The sequence below is a fragment of the Gorilla gorilla genome, chromosome 18 (assembly GCF_029281585.2).
Source record: "Gorilla gorilla gorilla isolate KB3781 chromosome 18, NHGRI_mGorGor1-v2.1_pri, whole genome shotgun sequence".
Lineage (NCBI taxonomy): Eukaryota > Metazoa > Chordata > Mammalia > Primates > Hominidae > Gorilla > Gorilla gorilla.
In genome coordinates this window covers 10,309,837-10,324,799 of record NC_073242.2, presented here as the reverse complement: position 1 = coordinate 10,324,799, position 14,963 = coordinate 10,309,837, and the positions used below count along the sequence as shown (strand labels likewise).

The following is a 14,963-nucleotide window of genomic DNA, read 5'->3' as shown; positions in this document are numbered from 1 at the left end:
ATGTAAAATGCAGAATGAACAGAAAAGCCAAGCGATACAGCAAAAAGCTTTGCTGGTGTTAGATCTCTTTGTCCCATTCCTTGGCTAGAGATGGCTGGACCAGAAGGGAACTGACAGAAGTCTGAAAGGTCATACATAAACATAATCTATGAGCAAGTAGACTCCATAAGACAAAGAAACTGTCTTTACACACCTGACCATTTCTCATGGTGATATCACAGTCCATGTGACACAGATTTCATTCTATATTAAAGGACATAATACTCTTCCTGGTCATAAGGTTTCAGGTGGATTAGCCTTTGCCTGCTTTGAGCTTTATCTCTAGCCACTTTTCCCACTGCTGCCTGAGCCCCAGCTAGACTGACCTGTATTCAGTTCCTTAGTCATGCCATGCTCAACCTCCAGACTCCCGCCTCTGCACCTGGCCCAGGATGCTCTCCACCCCATGTCCCTTCAGACTCAAACTCAAATACCCTTCCTCAGGGATGCTCTAATTTTCATTTCCAAAGATTCCAGGAATTTTGGAGCTTCTTCCATTTTAATGTGTATGCCTAACGGCCTTAAACAAAGGACACTGGAAGCAGAAAAGAAATCCAATCCCCAGGGGACTCTGTGAGTCTCATCCAGATGGGTGCTCACAGCAGCCTCTGCCCTTATGTGCCTTAAGTATCTCGCTTTGGTCTTTGAAGGGAAACTCCTTCATGAATACTCCCCATTCTAGAAAGAGGCCCTTCCAGGAAGGAGTGAACCTTCTCCTCTGTCTTTGTTCTGCTATCAGAAGTGCAGAGATCTAGTCCACTCCTATTCCCAGGGGCAAGACACTGGCACTAATAGAAACCAATCCTGCTGGCTATGTCACGCTCATATGCAACCTCACTGGCATATAAGCCCTAAACCAGGAGATCAATCCATTGTCAGTGTTGATCAACTCCTTTCTTCTTCCTCATGGCAGCAAACTATACACAATTACTTAAGCTGAGCCGTCTGTGACAAGTTCCTGGGTGGAGACATTCATGACACCCATCCTTTGTCAGTAAGTCATGTGGATAGGACTTATCCAGTCTCTTGAAAATGCAAACCTTCCTCCTCCCCATCTCCTACATGGCTCTAGTTCAGACCCATCCTCCAGTCTGCCTTCCACCCTGGACTCCTGTGTCCATCCCTGCCCACTTCTGGTTCCCTCCTGCACACAAGGAGAGTTTGAAACTTACAAAATGCAAACAAGAAACTCTCCCCTGAATGCAAACCCACCAGTAGAAAACAGTGTTTCCTACACTTCAGTTATGTGCGATCCATACTCACAATTTTTACACATTCATGTGCTTTTCTTTAAATTGTTTGTGTTCTCAATAAATGTTTTACGAGTCTATGGGAGTATTTGTTTTAAAGAAAAGAAATAGCTCGTTGAAGTAAACAGAAAGAGCAGAAAGAACAGTATTTTTTTGTCATATGTAGAAAGTAACTCTAATGCAAAACTAAAACACTGTCATTCAGTTATAGCCAGATGCCAGAATTGCCTATCAGGGGCTCTGGGTCTCTTGGTTAAAAAGGTAGATGATCAAATGTTTGAGTCTTTTAGGTTTTTTTTCTCTCTTTTTTTTTAAACCAACCACCAAATTATGTCTTTGATGTAGTCTCAAGGTCTGAGAAATAGTTGACAAGGAAATAACTTCCCTACTATGTGATTTGATACCATATCCATGAACTGCCTGAAGGTACCTCATTTGCCACCTGAAATCTAATCTAAGTGTTTCAACCCTTCTACAATACCGGCCTGCAGTAAAATGTGTTCCTCTTCTATTCCACATCTCTATTTTTCTCCCTAACTGTATTGAGATAAAACTGAAAAACAAAAATTGCATATATTTAACAGATACAATGTGATCTTTTTATACATGTGTACATTATGAAATGATTACTACTACCAAGCTAATTAACATATCCATCATCTCACATACTTGTGTGTGTGTGTGTGTGAGAACATTTGAGATCTACTCTCTTACCACATTTCAAGTGTAAAACACATTAATTAAACTCTAATCACTGTGCCGTACATTAGTTATCTATAACTTAATCTTATGATGAGGGTTTAGTATCCTTTGACCAAGATCCTCCCTTTTTTTCACCCCCCAGTCCCTGGCAACCACCGTCCTACTCTCTGCTTCTGTGAGTTTCACTTTCTTAGATTCCAGGTAAAAGTGAGCTCATGTAGTATTTGCCTTTCTGTGTGTGGCTTACTTCACTTTACCTAATGTCCTCTAGGTTCATCTATCTTGTTGCAAATGGCAGGATTTCCCTTCGTTTCAATGGCTAAATAATATTCCATTGTAGAACTCCCATGATGTTAAAATGGACATTCTTATATATCCTTATAGCCATTAGGCACAACAGTATAGAGGTCCTTCAAAAAATTAGAAGTTGAACTACCAAATAATCCAGGCACCCCGCCGCTAAATCAACATTTCAAACAGACAGTTGCATTCCCATGTTCATTCTGTCACACATCACAAAGAAGGGGCAACCCAGCCCTGTGATTTCTCAGGGTCCTGGCCAACTTCATCTTGCTCGAATCAAAGTGTTCAGCTTCCTGCATTCACCCAGGGCCAGTCTCTGGGTCTTTCTCTGGGCTCCATCCCAAGTTCTTATTCCCCGGCTGACTTTCACTTTGGCTGGGTTCTTCATACTAGTTTAAGTACCTTCTTGGCGCTGTGTAACTCTGGCCCCATCCAGTAAAGATTTGCCTTCTGTGGGGACAGAGGATTGACACAGAACCCTAATGCATTGGCCTGATAAACTATTCCCTCCATAACCTGCTACCTACTCACTGCTGTAGTCTCTCCTTTAGCCAGTCTCAGACACACACACTGGACTTGCATTCGCCATAAACATACCATGTTCTGTACACCGTCTTGTCCTTACCATGCTGTTCCCTCTGCCAGGAGGGCCTTTCATAGACCAACAGAGCCTGGAATTAGGCACATGGGAACTCTTTCTAACCCACTGAGAGTTAGCTTTCAACACTCAAGTCTTGTAAGTCTCTCGAAACTTCTCTGCATGTGTGCTTCATTTGGATTGCTCATAGTAAGTTAAAAATCAGTGGTATTACAGGAAAATCCAGATTGGCTTAGAAAACAGCAATACTGAATCTATATTCCACATGGCCACATTTAGCTGAATAACACCTCCCAAGATATGAAGGTATCACCTTCCAGGTCGCTGCAGTACATAGGACTTCACGTTAAAGACAATCACTCCTCTGCCTCTTCATTAATTCATTATTTCCTACCTGGACTTGGCAGGCAGGTGCCTTTGTATTTCCTGACCTACACCAAGGATCCTCTTCCTTTGTGAAATATTTCCAAGGCCTACTAGGTCCCATTGGTTGCATACTCCCCTGAGATCCCCTAAGACTTTCCAGGGCCTCATTTGATAAAATAAATGTAATTATAAATGACATGGTAGGCCTGTAGGTGTGGATACCAGCAAAAATAAAAATAACAGCAGCTACAGTTAATCCATTTCTTATTTTGTGCCAGGTACTATATAAAATGATTTGAAGTATTATCTTATGAATTCCTCAAGCCAATATTTCAAGCAGATTGTATCACTCCCAATTTACAGATAAGCAGATGGAGATATATATATAGGGTAAGAAAGCTTCTCAAGGTCACAGAGCTGCTATTTGGGAGGGCTGGGATTGAAACCCAGACATTTCCAGCTCCAAAGGCTATGTACAGACTCTGGAGTAAGAATCTCTGAGCTCAAATCGTGGCCTCATGATACATCCTGAATAATCTTGGGCAAGTGACTTAATTTGTCTGAGCTACTAACCATTACCTATGCAAGAATTACTTTTTTACGTTTATTTTTAGTTCTGGAGTACATGTGTGGGATGTGCAGGTTTGTTATATAAGTAATCGTGTGTCATAGTGGTTGGCTGCACCTATCAATCCATCACCAAGGTATTAAGCCCAGCATGCATTAGCTATTTTCCCTAATACTCTTTAAGCAAGAATTTCTTGCTTTTTTTTTTTTTTTTTTTTTTTAAGATGAAATCTCACTCTTATTGCCCAGGCTGAAGTGCAATGGCGAGATCTCAGCTCACTGCAACCTCTGCCTCCCAGGTTCAAGCAATTCTCCGCCTCAGCTTCCCCAGTAGCTGTGACTACAGGCATGTGCCACCACACCCAGGAAATTTTTGTATTTGTGGTAGAGATGATGTTTCACTATGTTGGCCACGCTGGTCTCGAACTCCTGATCTTGGAGGCCGCCTCAGCCTCCAAAAGTGCTGGGATTACAGGCATGAGCCACAGTGCCCAGCCTCCCTAATACTCTTTAAGCAATAATTTCTAACCCTTGTATCTACTCTGCTGAAATTGCCAAACCTAGGAACCAAATCAGGTCTTTGGAAACTGAGGTCAGCACTCCAGTTCCAGTGCTACTGTCCCTCATCCTCAAAGCCAGAAGACATCTGACCACCCCACTGTTGGGTGCCAGCTACTTCCCGGAAGGGCAGGCTTGTAAACACTGTGAAGAATCCTCACTGTGAACCAGCTAGAGCTGCAATGTGGGAGCTGAAAGCCTGCCCCATATTGAAAACCATAAGCAGGGTAGTATTGAAACTAAGAGGACAGACTCTGGAGTAAGAATCTCTCAGCTTAAATCCTGGCCTCATGCTTGAGTGATCTCAGGCAACTCACTTAAATGTGCCTGAGCTTCCTTTATTTTACCTGTAAAACAGGGAAAATGATGGTACTTCCATGCCACAGCTGTTTTAAGTATTCGGCGGTACTTAAGATACCTGACCTGGAAGAAGAATTGTAAAAAGATGAGTTCACAACTCTCAGGGTTAACCACAGCACGAAAGCTATCTCCCAATCGCAGCTTCAATTGGACCCAATCTGAAAGTCGCCATAACTTGGAAAACCACTCAAACTCCTTTCATGCAATTTTATAGCAGATCTGAAACAGTTTAGCTGCACCAGGCCAGGCGATAAGTGAGAAGAGGAAACCCTGTCTGTGTTTATAACCTCTGACAAATGGGCTCTCGTCTCCTCTTGACAGATTCTCCCCCTGACTGATCCATCAGCCTCTCCTCTCATCACCTGAATCTCAGTCTTCATAATAGTATTGAAATTCAGATGGATTTTACACCACAAATAAAAATGAATTTAAATGCTTCAGTGCCCCAACAGAAACACAGGTACTGTAAATGTCAAACGCATTGGGTTTTGTGAGGCCATACAGCCGCTCCAAGTGATGGGTTACCTCCCGTCACCTTTGCTAAATCTGTATTAGCTCCACAACGTTCACCTGCAGGAGGAAAAAAAAAAAAAACAAAAACCTGTGCTCCTGCTTCCTATTAAAGGGTGAAAAACTCCACCATCCCTTACGATCTCCCTAGGACACCCTCTGAGAGAGTTTAAGCAATGGCCAGGAACCATCCAAGCAGGTACATTCATAGGGGCTCTGCTAATTGGCGGGCTTGGAAGCGAAATAAAAACATAAAGCCACACTCCAATACACATTATGAATTTTCCCATAAACAGCCAGGCAAGGTTTTCCAAATGACAATTAGTTTCCTGTCAGCCTGAGAGAAAACAGGCTTCTGGGATAAAGAAAAATAGAAAAACAGGAGAGGATAAAAATTCTTTTATTCTATGAAGAGTCTCATATCGAGCCCAGACTGTGCGCAGATAAAGAAGAACGATTTTATTACTCTACATCAAGATGAGGGCTCTCGGCCAGGTGTGGTGGCTCATGCCTGTAATCCCAGCACTTTGGGAGGCTGAAGCAGGCGGGTCACGAGGTCAGGAGTTCAAGATCATCCTGGCCAACATGGTAAAACCCCACCTCTACTAAGAATACAAAAATTAGCCAGGCAGGAGGCTGAGGCAGGAGAATCGCTTGAACCCGGGAGGCGGAGGTTGCAATGAGCTGAGATCACGATCACACCACTGCAATCCAGCTTTGAGACAGAGGGAGACTGTTTAAAAAAAAAAAAAAAAATGAAGGCTCTCTTCCACTCTTGAAATTCACCGTTTATCTTCTATCATGATATCTGGTCTAAGATTCAGTGGGAAAATCACTCATCTCAAGATAATCGGGCCCACTGAAAGGAAGAGAATGGGAATGAGGCACAATTTGGAGAGGCCCCGTAAGATTTTGTCCTTTCCAAAATTCTTCTATCAAGAAGATATTCAACAATATACATAGCTATAGATCGAGGTACACAAATATATCCATATATATATGGAATATCTGGAAATGAAGTAGACAGAAAGCTGGGGGAGGTGAAAGAAAAATAAAAAATAGTAAAAAATAAAGTGATTCTTGAGAAGCCATCACATCCTATAGGGGTTCTGTGAAGCTCCCTTAACTAAAATAAAGTAAAATAAAATAAAATAAAATAAAATAAAAAGAGCTTTAAAGAAAGCACCACCCGTTCTCTTTCAGAGCTCTCAACAGTCGTAAAAATCCACATAGGCCAAGAGGCTGCCGCTTCAGAGACAGGTTTACTTATTATTTTGGCACCTCTGCCATCTCTTGTCACTTCAATTCCACTTTATCAAATTACTGATCTTGCCTGAAGCATTTGGGTTAAATGGAGAGGGACATGCACACACACACGTGCGTGAGCAACTGTCATCACTCCAGTGGTGAAATTTCCTAAACTACACATCAGTGTGGCAGAGACACCAGAGTGCACTCCCAGAACCCAATGGCGATCACTCTGGCTGCCGCAGCCAATGGCTCCCTGTGTGGCCTCACACCATATCACCAAGCAGAGAGGGAGGGGGATGGAGCTCTTCTGCTGGGGTGACGGGCACGCTGCCCCTCACGGATCATTAGCGTTTGCTTCTTGACTTTTCAATTAAGGGAAATGTCTCCAATATATAAAGCAACCTCCTAAAACCTCACTCCCAACCTCTTCTTAACAATTGTTAGAAACAGAGAAACTATAGCGTGAGTATAAGATTCAGTGTATTACTGGGAATTTGAAGGAAGGAAAAAGAAGGAAGGAAGGAGGGAGGAAGGAAGGCGAGAAAGTGGGAAGAAAAGGAGGAGAGAAAAAGGGAAGGAGGAAAAGAAGGGAGGGGAGGGGAGGAGAGGAGAGGAAAGGGGAGGAGAGGAGAGGAAAGGTGAGGAGAGGAGAGTTGAGGGGAGGAGGGGGAGGAGAGGGGAGGAGAGGGGAGGAGAGGAGAGGAGAGGAGAGGAGTTACCTTGTTTAAAAGACCTTTTTTAAAAAAAGTCCTTAGAGAGTAAGACATCGAGAATTTTAACTGGGCATTATTTTTTCTTATCACTAAGATGCATCACCAATTAACTGCTACAAACTGGAAATTTATCTATCAGTCATATGAGGTCAAGTTTAGAAAATAATGGGAAAACTCATCAGAAACAAGGCTTCATTTGACATTATTGACTCAATCCAACAATTTATGAAGAAACTAGAAGTGTGTGTGTGTGTGTGTGTGTGTCTATTTTCCCCTTTCTTGAGAAGAGCTGAAATCACATATGCACAGTATGGCCATTAATGACTTTTTCCCACCAAGATGCATCACAGAGCAGCCAGAAACCAGGGCAGTTGCCATCATCATGATGTCTTAAGCAAAGGCAGTTCGCATAGGTGGAGTGGAGCTTGGGTGGCTCTCCTTGCCCAGAGCTTACCCTGGCTGCTTATTTACCTTGTGCGTAATGGAGCTCCGGTTGTTCTAACAGCATCAGTTCCTATGTTATCTTTCAAGCACTATTGGCAATTAAATTTTTAAAAACGATACCGGACAAAACATGCTGATGAATTCCATAAAAGTCCAAGGGAAATGCAAATGACCTTTGGAAGCAGGCTGGGGAACATGCTTTCTAAACACTCTGACATGAGCGGAATGATTGGGCTGGGCAGAACATTGGTAAAAGACTTTGGACACACGCTTCACCTAAGCAGCAAGTGCATCTCTCCAACTCACTAAATGCACACGTGCATATACCAGCATGCAAACACATGGTGAATGCAAACATGAATTGAAATTCCTTTGCCTGCAAACTAGAGCAACACAAAACTGCAAGCTGGGATCACGCAGACTGAATTGAACTTACTGTATCATTATTCTTCCCAACGTGAGCAGATTAACACTTCCTAAAATAATGTGTGGCAACTGCTTTTTATTTAAAAGCAAATTTTCATTTTGAGAAGTCCTCCACCACCTTATTAATCAGCAGACATGCCCAAGTCATCATACAATCAGAGCTGAAAACCTCTGCTTGAAATAATAACCCATTTGACAATAATGGTACACTTGAAAGGAGAAACATCTTTCAAACTTGTGGAACGATGTCAAAAGTAGCCAGGAGGTATCTACTCTTAACTTGCTCATTTGACCTCTTTGGATCCAAGGCATACACAGGGTAAAATTTGATCTCCTTGGATGTGCTTTGCTGCAGAAATGTCTGTGAACTCTTGTCAATAAAAAGAGACTGTGAAAATATTAACAAACAATTGTCTAACGGTTGCTTTTCCTGAGGGGATTCATATTAAGTGTAGCAAAGAAGATAAATGGGTGAGGGGACTCTAAATATGTAGAAAATGGCATTGCCCCCTCCCCCCTTAATCTCAGATAGGACGCTGTTGCTCATATGAATGTGTTGTGATGGAAATTGAGGGCGAGCTCTTTTTTTTTTTTTTTTTTTTTTTTTTTTTTGAAACGGAGGCTCATTCTGTCACCCAGGCTGGAGTGCGCTGGTGCAATTTTGGCTCTATGCAGTCTCCACCTCCAAGGATCAAGTGATTCTCCTGCCTCAGCCTCCCAAGTAGCTGGGATTACAGGCACGTGCCACCACACCCGGCTAATTTTTCTATTTTTAGTAGATACGGGGTTTCCCCATGTTGGCCAGGTTGGTCTCCAACTCCTGACCTCGGATGATCCACCCACCTCTGCCTCCCAAAGTGTTGGGATTATAGGCATGAGCCACCACACCTGGCCGTGAGCTCTTTTTCAAGTGTATGAGTCAGATATATAGGGACACACCCTGGGAAGCCTAATATTATATATTCTATAATGTAAGTAATAATATAATTAATAATTATACATATGATACACACAATGAACATCAATATTCAAGTTCAATGTGACAAGTGTTAAAGTATTTTCCTGAAAAGAAGGGTATGACTGAAACAGAAGTCAGCACCACATTTTTTGTAAAAATTACAATATGCACTCCTCATGAAGCCATCAGAAGTAACACAGATTGTAAAGGAGTAAAATGACAAGAATTTTTAAGTCTGATTGTCTTTAAATATGTAATAGACCATGAATCACCTACAAACCATCATCAAGAGGGGCATGCCTTAAACACCTGGGTTCAATTCACAGAGTTCTTGTTTTGTTTGCAACCCTAAAAATGAAAAATATTGACTCACCTTTCTGTCTTCTATTTCCACGCAAGTATTGCAGTCTGCTTTGATATCCTGAGAAGAGAAGAAAAGAAAGGAAAGTGAGAGAAAGAACAGGAGTCAGACTTATGGTCAGAGAACATTCAGTGGTGTGGTTGAAATGCCCTTTAAAATAATAAAGAGCTCATGCTCCTAATAGTTCTTTCTCGAGTCATTGCTCTTTATAGTGCTTTTTAGAGGTATATGCTGCGGTGTTTGCATTAGAGACATAGGTATGTCATAAGTAACTTTTATTACATGCAGATGTGGAATGTAGGCAAAGGCTATGGATCAGAGGTCATAGCAAAGAGGAACTGATGGCTCATAAAATAATCTGCCCTCCATACAATTGTTCACATCAGCAGAGACTGCCTTTAATATCTCTCCCATTCAAAATTTAGGATAGTCAGGTATATCTCACTTCAACACAAATTATCAGGATCTATTTTTTGTCCTTCCAACCATCCATCCATTCATCTCCTATCCATTCATCCATTGGTCCTCTACCCATCCATCCATCCACCCAACCAGCCATGCCCATTGATCTAATCATCCATTCATCCTGCATCCTTCCCCTATCCATCCACCCATCTATCCATTCATTGACCCACCCACCCTTCCTCTATCCACCCATCCATCCATCCATCCATCCATCTATCCATCCATCCTTCATCCATCCTCTATACATCAATCATCTACTCACCTGCCCATCCACCCAAATTCATCTTTTTAACCATTCATCCATCCAGCCATCCACCCAGCCATCCCCATCTATCCAATCATCCATCTATCCTGAATCCTTCTCCCATTCATCTGTCTACTCATCCATCCATCCACCCACCTATCCATCCATCCACCCATTCATCTACCCACCCATCCATCCATCTATCCATCCTCTATCCACTCATCTATTCATCCATCCTTCCTTCCTTCATCTACCCTCCATTCATCCCTCCACCCACGCATTCATCCATCCATCCATTCATCCATCCATCCACCCATCCATCTACCATTCCACTCATCCACTCATTCATATTTATTGCACATCTGTGATTTTCTGCATTTTTTTCTTGTTGTCCTGGTACGAAAAGGTGAAACAAACGTAATTCCTACCCTCAGGGAACTCATTAATTAGACAAAATGACAGACAGTCCCACAAGCAATAGTGGCATTAATTTACTCAAATGGAAGATATTTCTTTAGCAACTCTTGGCTGCTAGACCTTGCACTAGGCATGGAGGACTCAACAATGTACAAGACACACGGCAGGCCCGCCCTGGTGATGCTTACATTCTTCTGGACAAGACAAGCATTAAACAATGCATATCACTTAATGGTATTCCAGAAAGAATATGTACTATGAAGAAAAATAAACCAAGGAGGAGGGGGTGGGAAATGCTGAGGGTAGCGGAATACGATGTTGATTTTTTTTAAAAAGTGGCAATTGAGAAAAGGCTTGAAGGAAGTTAGGGGGATGAGCTAAGTAGCCCACTGTGGAAGAGAACATCCCAGGCAAACGAAGAGCAAGTTCAAACCCCAAGGGGGAAATGCATTGGAAAGAGTCAAGCAAGAGGAAGGAGGCCACTGTGGTTAGAGGGAAGTAAGAGAGGAAAATAAAGGGGAATGAGATCACAGGAAGATGTTTACTTTATTTTGAGATCAGTGAGAAACCACTCAGAGTTGTATTACCTTATTGTGATAAAATACACAAATCATTAACAATTTTACCATTGTAGGTGCACAGTTCTGGGGCATTACCCATTCAAACTGTTGTGCAACGATCACCACCCTCCATCTCCAGAATTTTTTCATTTTTCCACCTGTACCCATTAAAAAATAAGTCTTCACTTCCCCTCCCAGAGCCCCTGAAAACCACCTTCTGCTTTCTGTCTCTGTGGATTTTGCTACTCTAGACTCCTCTCATTGTGTAAGTCGGCTAGGAATGCCATAAAAAATATTACAGACTAGGTGACTTCAACGACTGAAATTTATTTTCTTAGAGTTCTAGGGGTGGAAGTTCAAGGTCAAGGCTCTCTCAGGGTTCCTGGTGAGGTCCCTCTTCCTGGCTTGTAGATGCCTCCTTCACATGGTGCCTCACATAGCTGCTGCTCTATACTTTCTGAGAGAGAGAGAAAGGGAGACAGACCCATGCCTTTTTTTTTTTTCTTTCCTGAGATGGAGTCTAGCTCTGTCGCCAGACTGGAGTGCAGTGGCGAGATCTTGGCTCACTGCAACCTCCACCTCCCAGGTTCAAGTGATTCTTCTGTCTCAGCCTCCCGAGTAGCTGGGACTACAGGCACGCACCACAACCCCCAACTAATTTTGTATTTTTAGTAGAGACTGGATTTCACCATATTGGCCAGGATGCTCTCGATCTCTTGACCTAGTGATCTACCCGCCTCACCCTCCCAAAGTGCCGGAATTACAGGTGTGAGCCACTGTAAGGTGTGGCCATCTTTCTTTTAAGGCCACCAATCCTATTGGATTAAGACCCCACCCTTATGACATCATTTAACCTGAATTACCTCCCTAAAGGCCTAATCTCCAAAACACAGTCACATTGGAAGTTACGACTTCAGTATATGAATTTTAGAGTTACACAATTGAGGACTTAACACTTGCTTAAGTGGAATCATACAACATTTGTCCTTCTGTGCCTGGCTTATTTCACTTAGCATAATGTCTTCAAGGTTCATCCATGTGGTAACATGTGTTAGAATTTCATTCTTATTAAGGATGAATAACATTGCATTGTATGGAGAGACCACATTTGGTTTATCCATTCATAAGCGCCATCTGTGGATAGACATTTGGGCTGTTTCCACCTTTCAGCTATTGTGAATGATGCTGCTATGAACATGGGTGTGTACATATCTATTCAAGTCCCTGCTTTCAATTCTTTTGTGCGTATGCCCAGAAGTGAGATTGCCAAACCCTATGGTAATTCAATGTTTCATTTTTTGAGGAACCACCCTACCGTTTTCCACAGCAGGTGCACCATTTTACAGCCCCACTAACAGTGCACAAGTGTTCCAATCTGTCCACATCCTCATGGGCATTTGCGGGTTTCACTCAGGCATTCTGAAGAGAGGACAGGCATGAATTGACTTCTATTTTAACAGAACCGGCAGTCAGGGGTTACCAATTTAAGTAGGGAGAAAAATTTGTGGGCTACCACAGGAGTCCAGGTGTGAGATGATGGTGGATGGATAAGGGTGTGGCAGGGGAAGGGGAGAGAAGTAGTCAGAGGCCAGATAAAATCAATGGCACATCTTTAAAGAAAGGATACAGCTTGGGAGAGAAAGATGGCGACCTGGGGCCGTTGCAAGGTCTGTAGCCTGGCCATGCTCTCCATGGAGGCAGGGAGGGTATGGATGTGCAGGGTTGTGTAGGGGGTTACAAAAATTAGGGGTTCCAGGCCGGGTGTGGTGGCTCACACCTGCAATCCCAGCACTCTGGGAGACTGAGGCGGGTGGATCACCTGAGGTCAGGAGTTTGAGATCAGCCTGGCTAATATGGTGAAACTCCATCTCCACTAAACATACAGAATTAGCTGGGCTTGTTGATGCACGCCTGTAATCCCAGCTACTCAGGAGGCTGAGACAAGAGAATCACTTGAACCGGGAAGGCAGAGGTTGCAGTAAGCCGGGATCATGCCATTGCACTTCAGCCTGGGCAACAAAGTGAGACTCTGTTTCCAAAAAACAACCAACCAACCAATTAAACAAACAAAAAACATTAGGGACTCCATTTTGGTTAAGTCTATAGAAATGTTGATTTTCTCACCAAGAGGCACGGGGGTTTTCTCTGTGGGTGTACCATTAGGAAAGGTTAATATGAGAAGCTGGTGATTTATTAGTAAACACAGCAAATTCTAGGTCCCTTTGAATCCAGAGTGGAACAAAAAGAGACAATATCATAAGGTGAAGACTCGTATAGCAAATATCTTGTTTTATGTAGAACAGAATGTTTTCCTATGAGTCAAGTGGGACTGAACCGGTGAGCAATGATTAAATACCTCTTTCGTGCCAGGAACTGTGCTTGGTGTTTTTCGTACTGCCTCTAAATTACCAACATTTGACAAAGTGGGTATTCCTTAGTTACTTTGTGGCATGATAACTGTGATTAGCCATTAGGTAACTCATACTGAATCACACAATGAGGGAGCTTAAATCTGTAACCAGAAGTGGTCCCTAATCAGGTGCTTTCCCTTTCCTCCAGGTAATTTTATTTTCCTCAAGGTGGTTTGGTCAGTCCACATAATTTATCCACAGGTTTCATTATTTTCCTTGCTATGGGAAGAAGGGGTTATTCACAGCAAAAAAATAAAAAAATAAAAAATAAAAATAAAACCAACCAACCAAACAAAAAAACCTGGAGAAGCAAGGTACATGTGCTTCTCAAAGTGAGACTCTCCAACCAGCAGCATCAGCTGCTGTTAAAAATGCAAATTCTTACAGTTATTACAAAAAACGGTGTGGAGGCTTCTCAAAAAATTAAAAACAGATCTACTGTATGATCCAGCAATCCAACTACTGCATATTCACTCAAAGGAAATGAAATCCGTATGTCAAAGAGATCTCTGCACTCCCTTCTTCAATGCAGCATTATTCACAATATCCAAGATAGGGAATCAAACTGAACACCCCACGTTTATAGTAGCACAATTCACAGTTGCAAAAATATGGAACCAGCCCAAATGCCCATCAATCCACAAGTAGATAAAAGAAAGTGTGGTATATCGGAACACTATACATATATGAGTACAATATATAACATACTATACATATATAACAGAAAACTTTCCCAATATACATGCATATACTTATATATACAAAATGGAATACTATATATTATATATCCATATGTAATAAAATACTTCCCCAACATATATAATGGAATACTACTGAGCCATAAAAATGAATGAAATAATAGCATTCACAGCAACCTGGATGGAACTGGAGACCATTATTCTAAGTGAAACAAGTCACGAATGGAAAACGAAACATTGCATGTTCTCATTCATAAGTGGGAGCTAAGCAATGAGGAAGCAAAGGCGTAAGAATGGTACAGTGGACTTGGGGACTCAGGGGAAAGGGCAGGGGAGTGGTGAGGGATAAAAGGTTACACATTGGGTACGGTGTACACTGCTTGGGTGATGGGTGCATTAAAATCTCAGAAACCACCACTGAAGAACTTGTTCACGTAATCAAACACCACCTGTTCCCCAGAAACCTATTGAAATAAAACAAAAAGCAAAAAACTAAGTGTCCATCAAGGAAGAACCACATAAAGCAAATGTGGTATATATACACAACAGAATACCATTTCAGCCTTAATAAAGAAGGAAAGCCTGTCACTGTGATGACATGGATGAACCTGGAGAACATTATGTGAAGTTGAATGAGCTAGTTACAGAAAGACAAATACTGCATGAAACAAATACAAAAAATATACTAAAAAGTACAATGGTGGTTACCACGGGCTGGCAGGAACTACCCTCACTACCAGGGGGTTTGCTGGGGAGACATGG

The 14,963-nt window shown here is 42.2% G+C and overlaps 1 protein-coding gene across 11 annotated transcripts in view; it reads right to left on the bottom strand.

Annotated features, from left to right (window-relative positions):
* RBFOX1 (RNA binding fox-1 homolog 1) overlaps positions 1–14,963 on the bottom strand; it is a 2,483,553-nt gene that overhangs the window by 1,047,459 nt on the left and 1,421,131 nt on the right. For all 11 annotated transcript variants that reach the window (XM_063699486.1, XM_019012245.4, XM_019012254.4 and 8 more), the window contains one exon: positions 9,419–9,466. In XM_063699486.1, the coding sequence (XP_063555556.1) occupies positions 9,419–9,466 (48 nt within the window). The remainder of the gene's footprint in view (positions 1–9,418; positions 9,467–14,963) is intronic.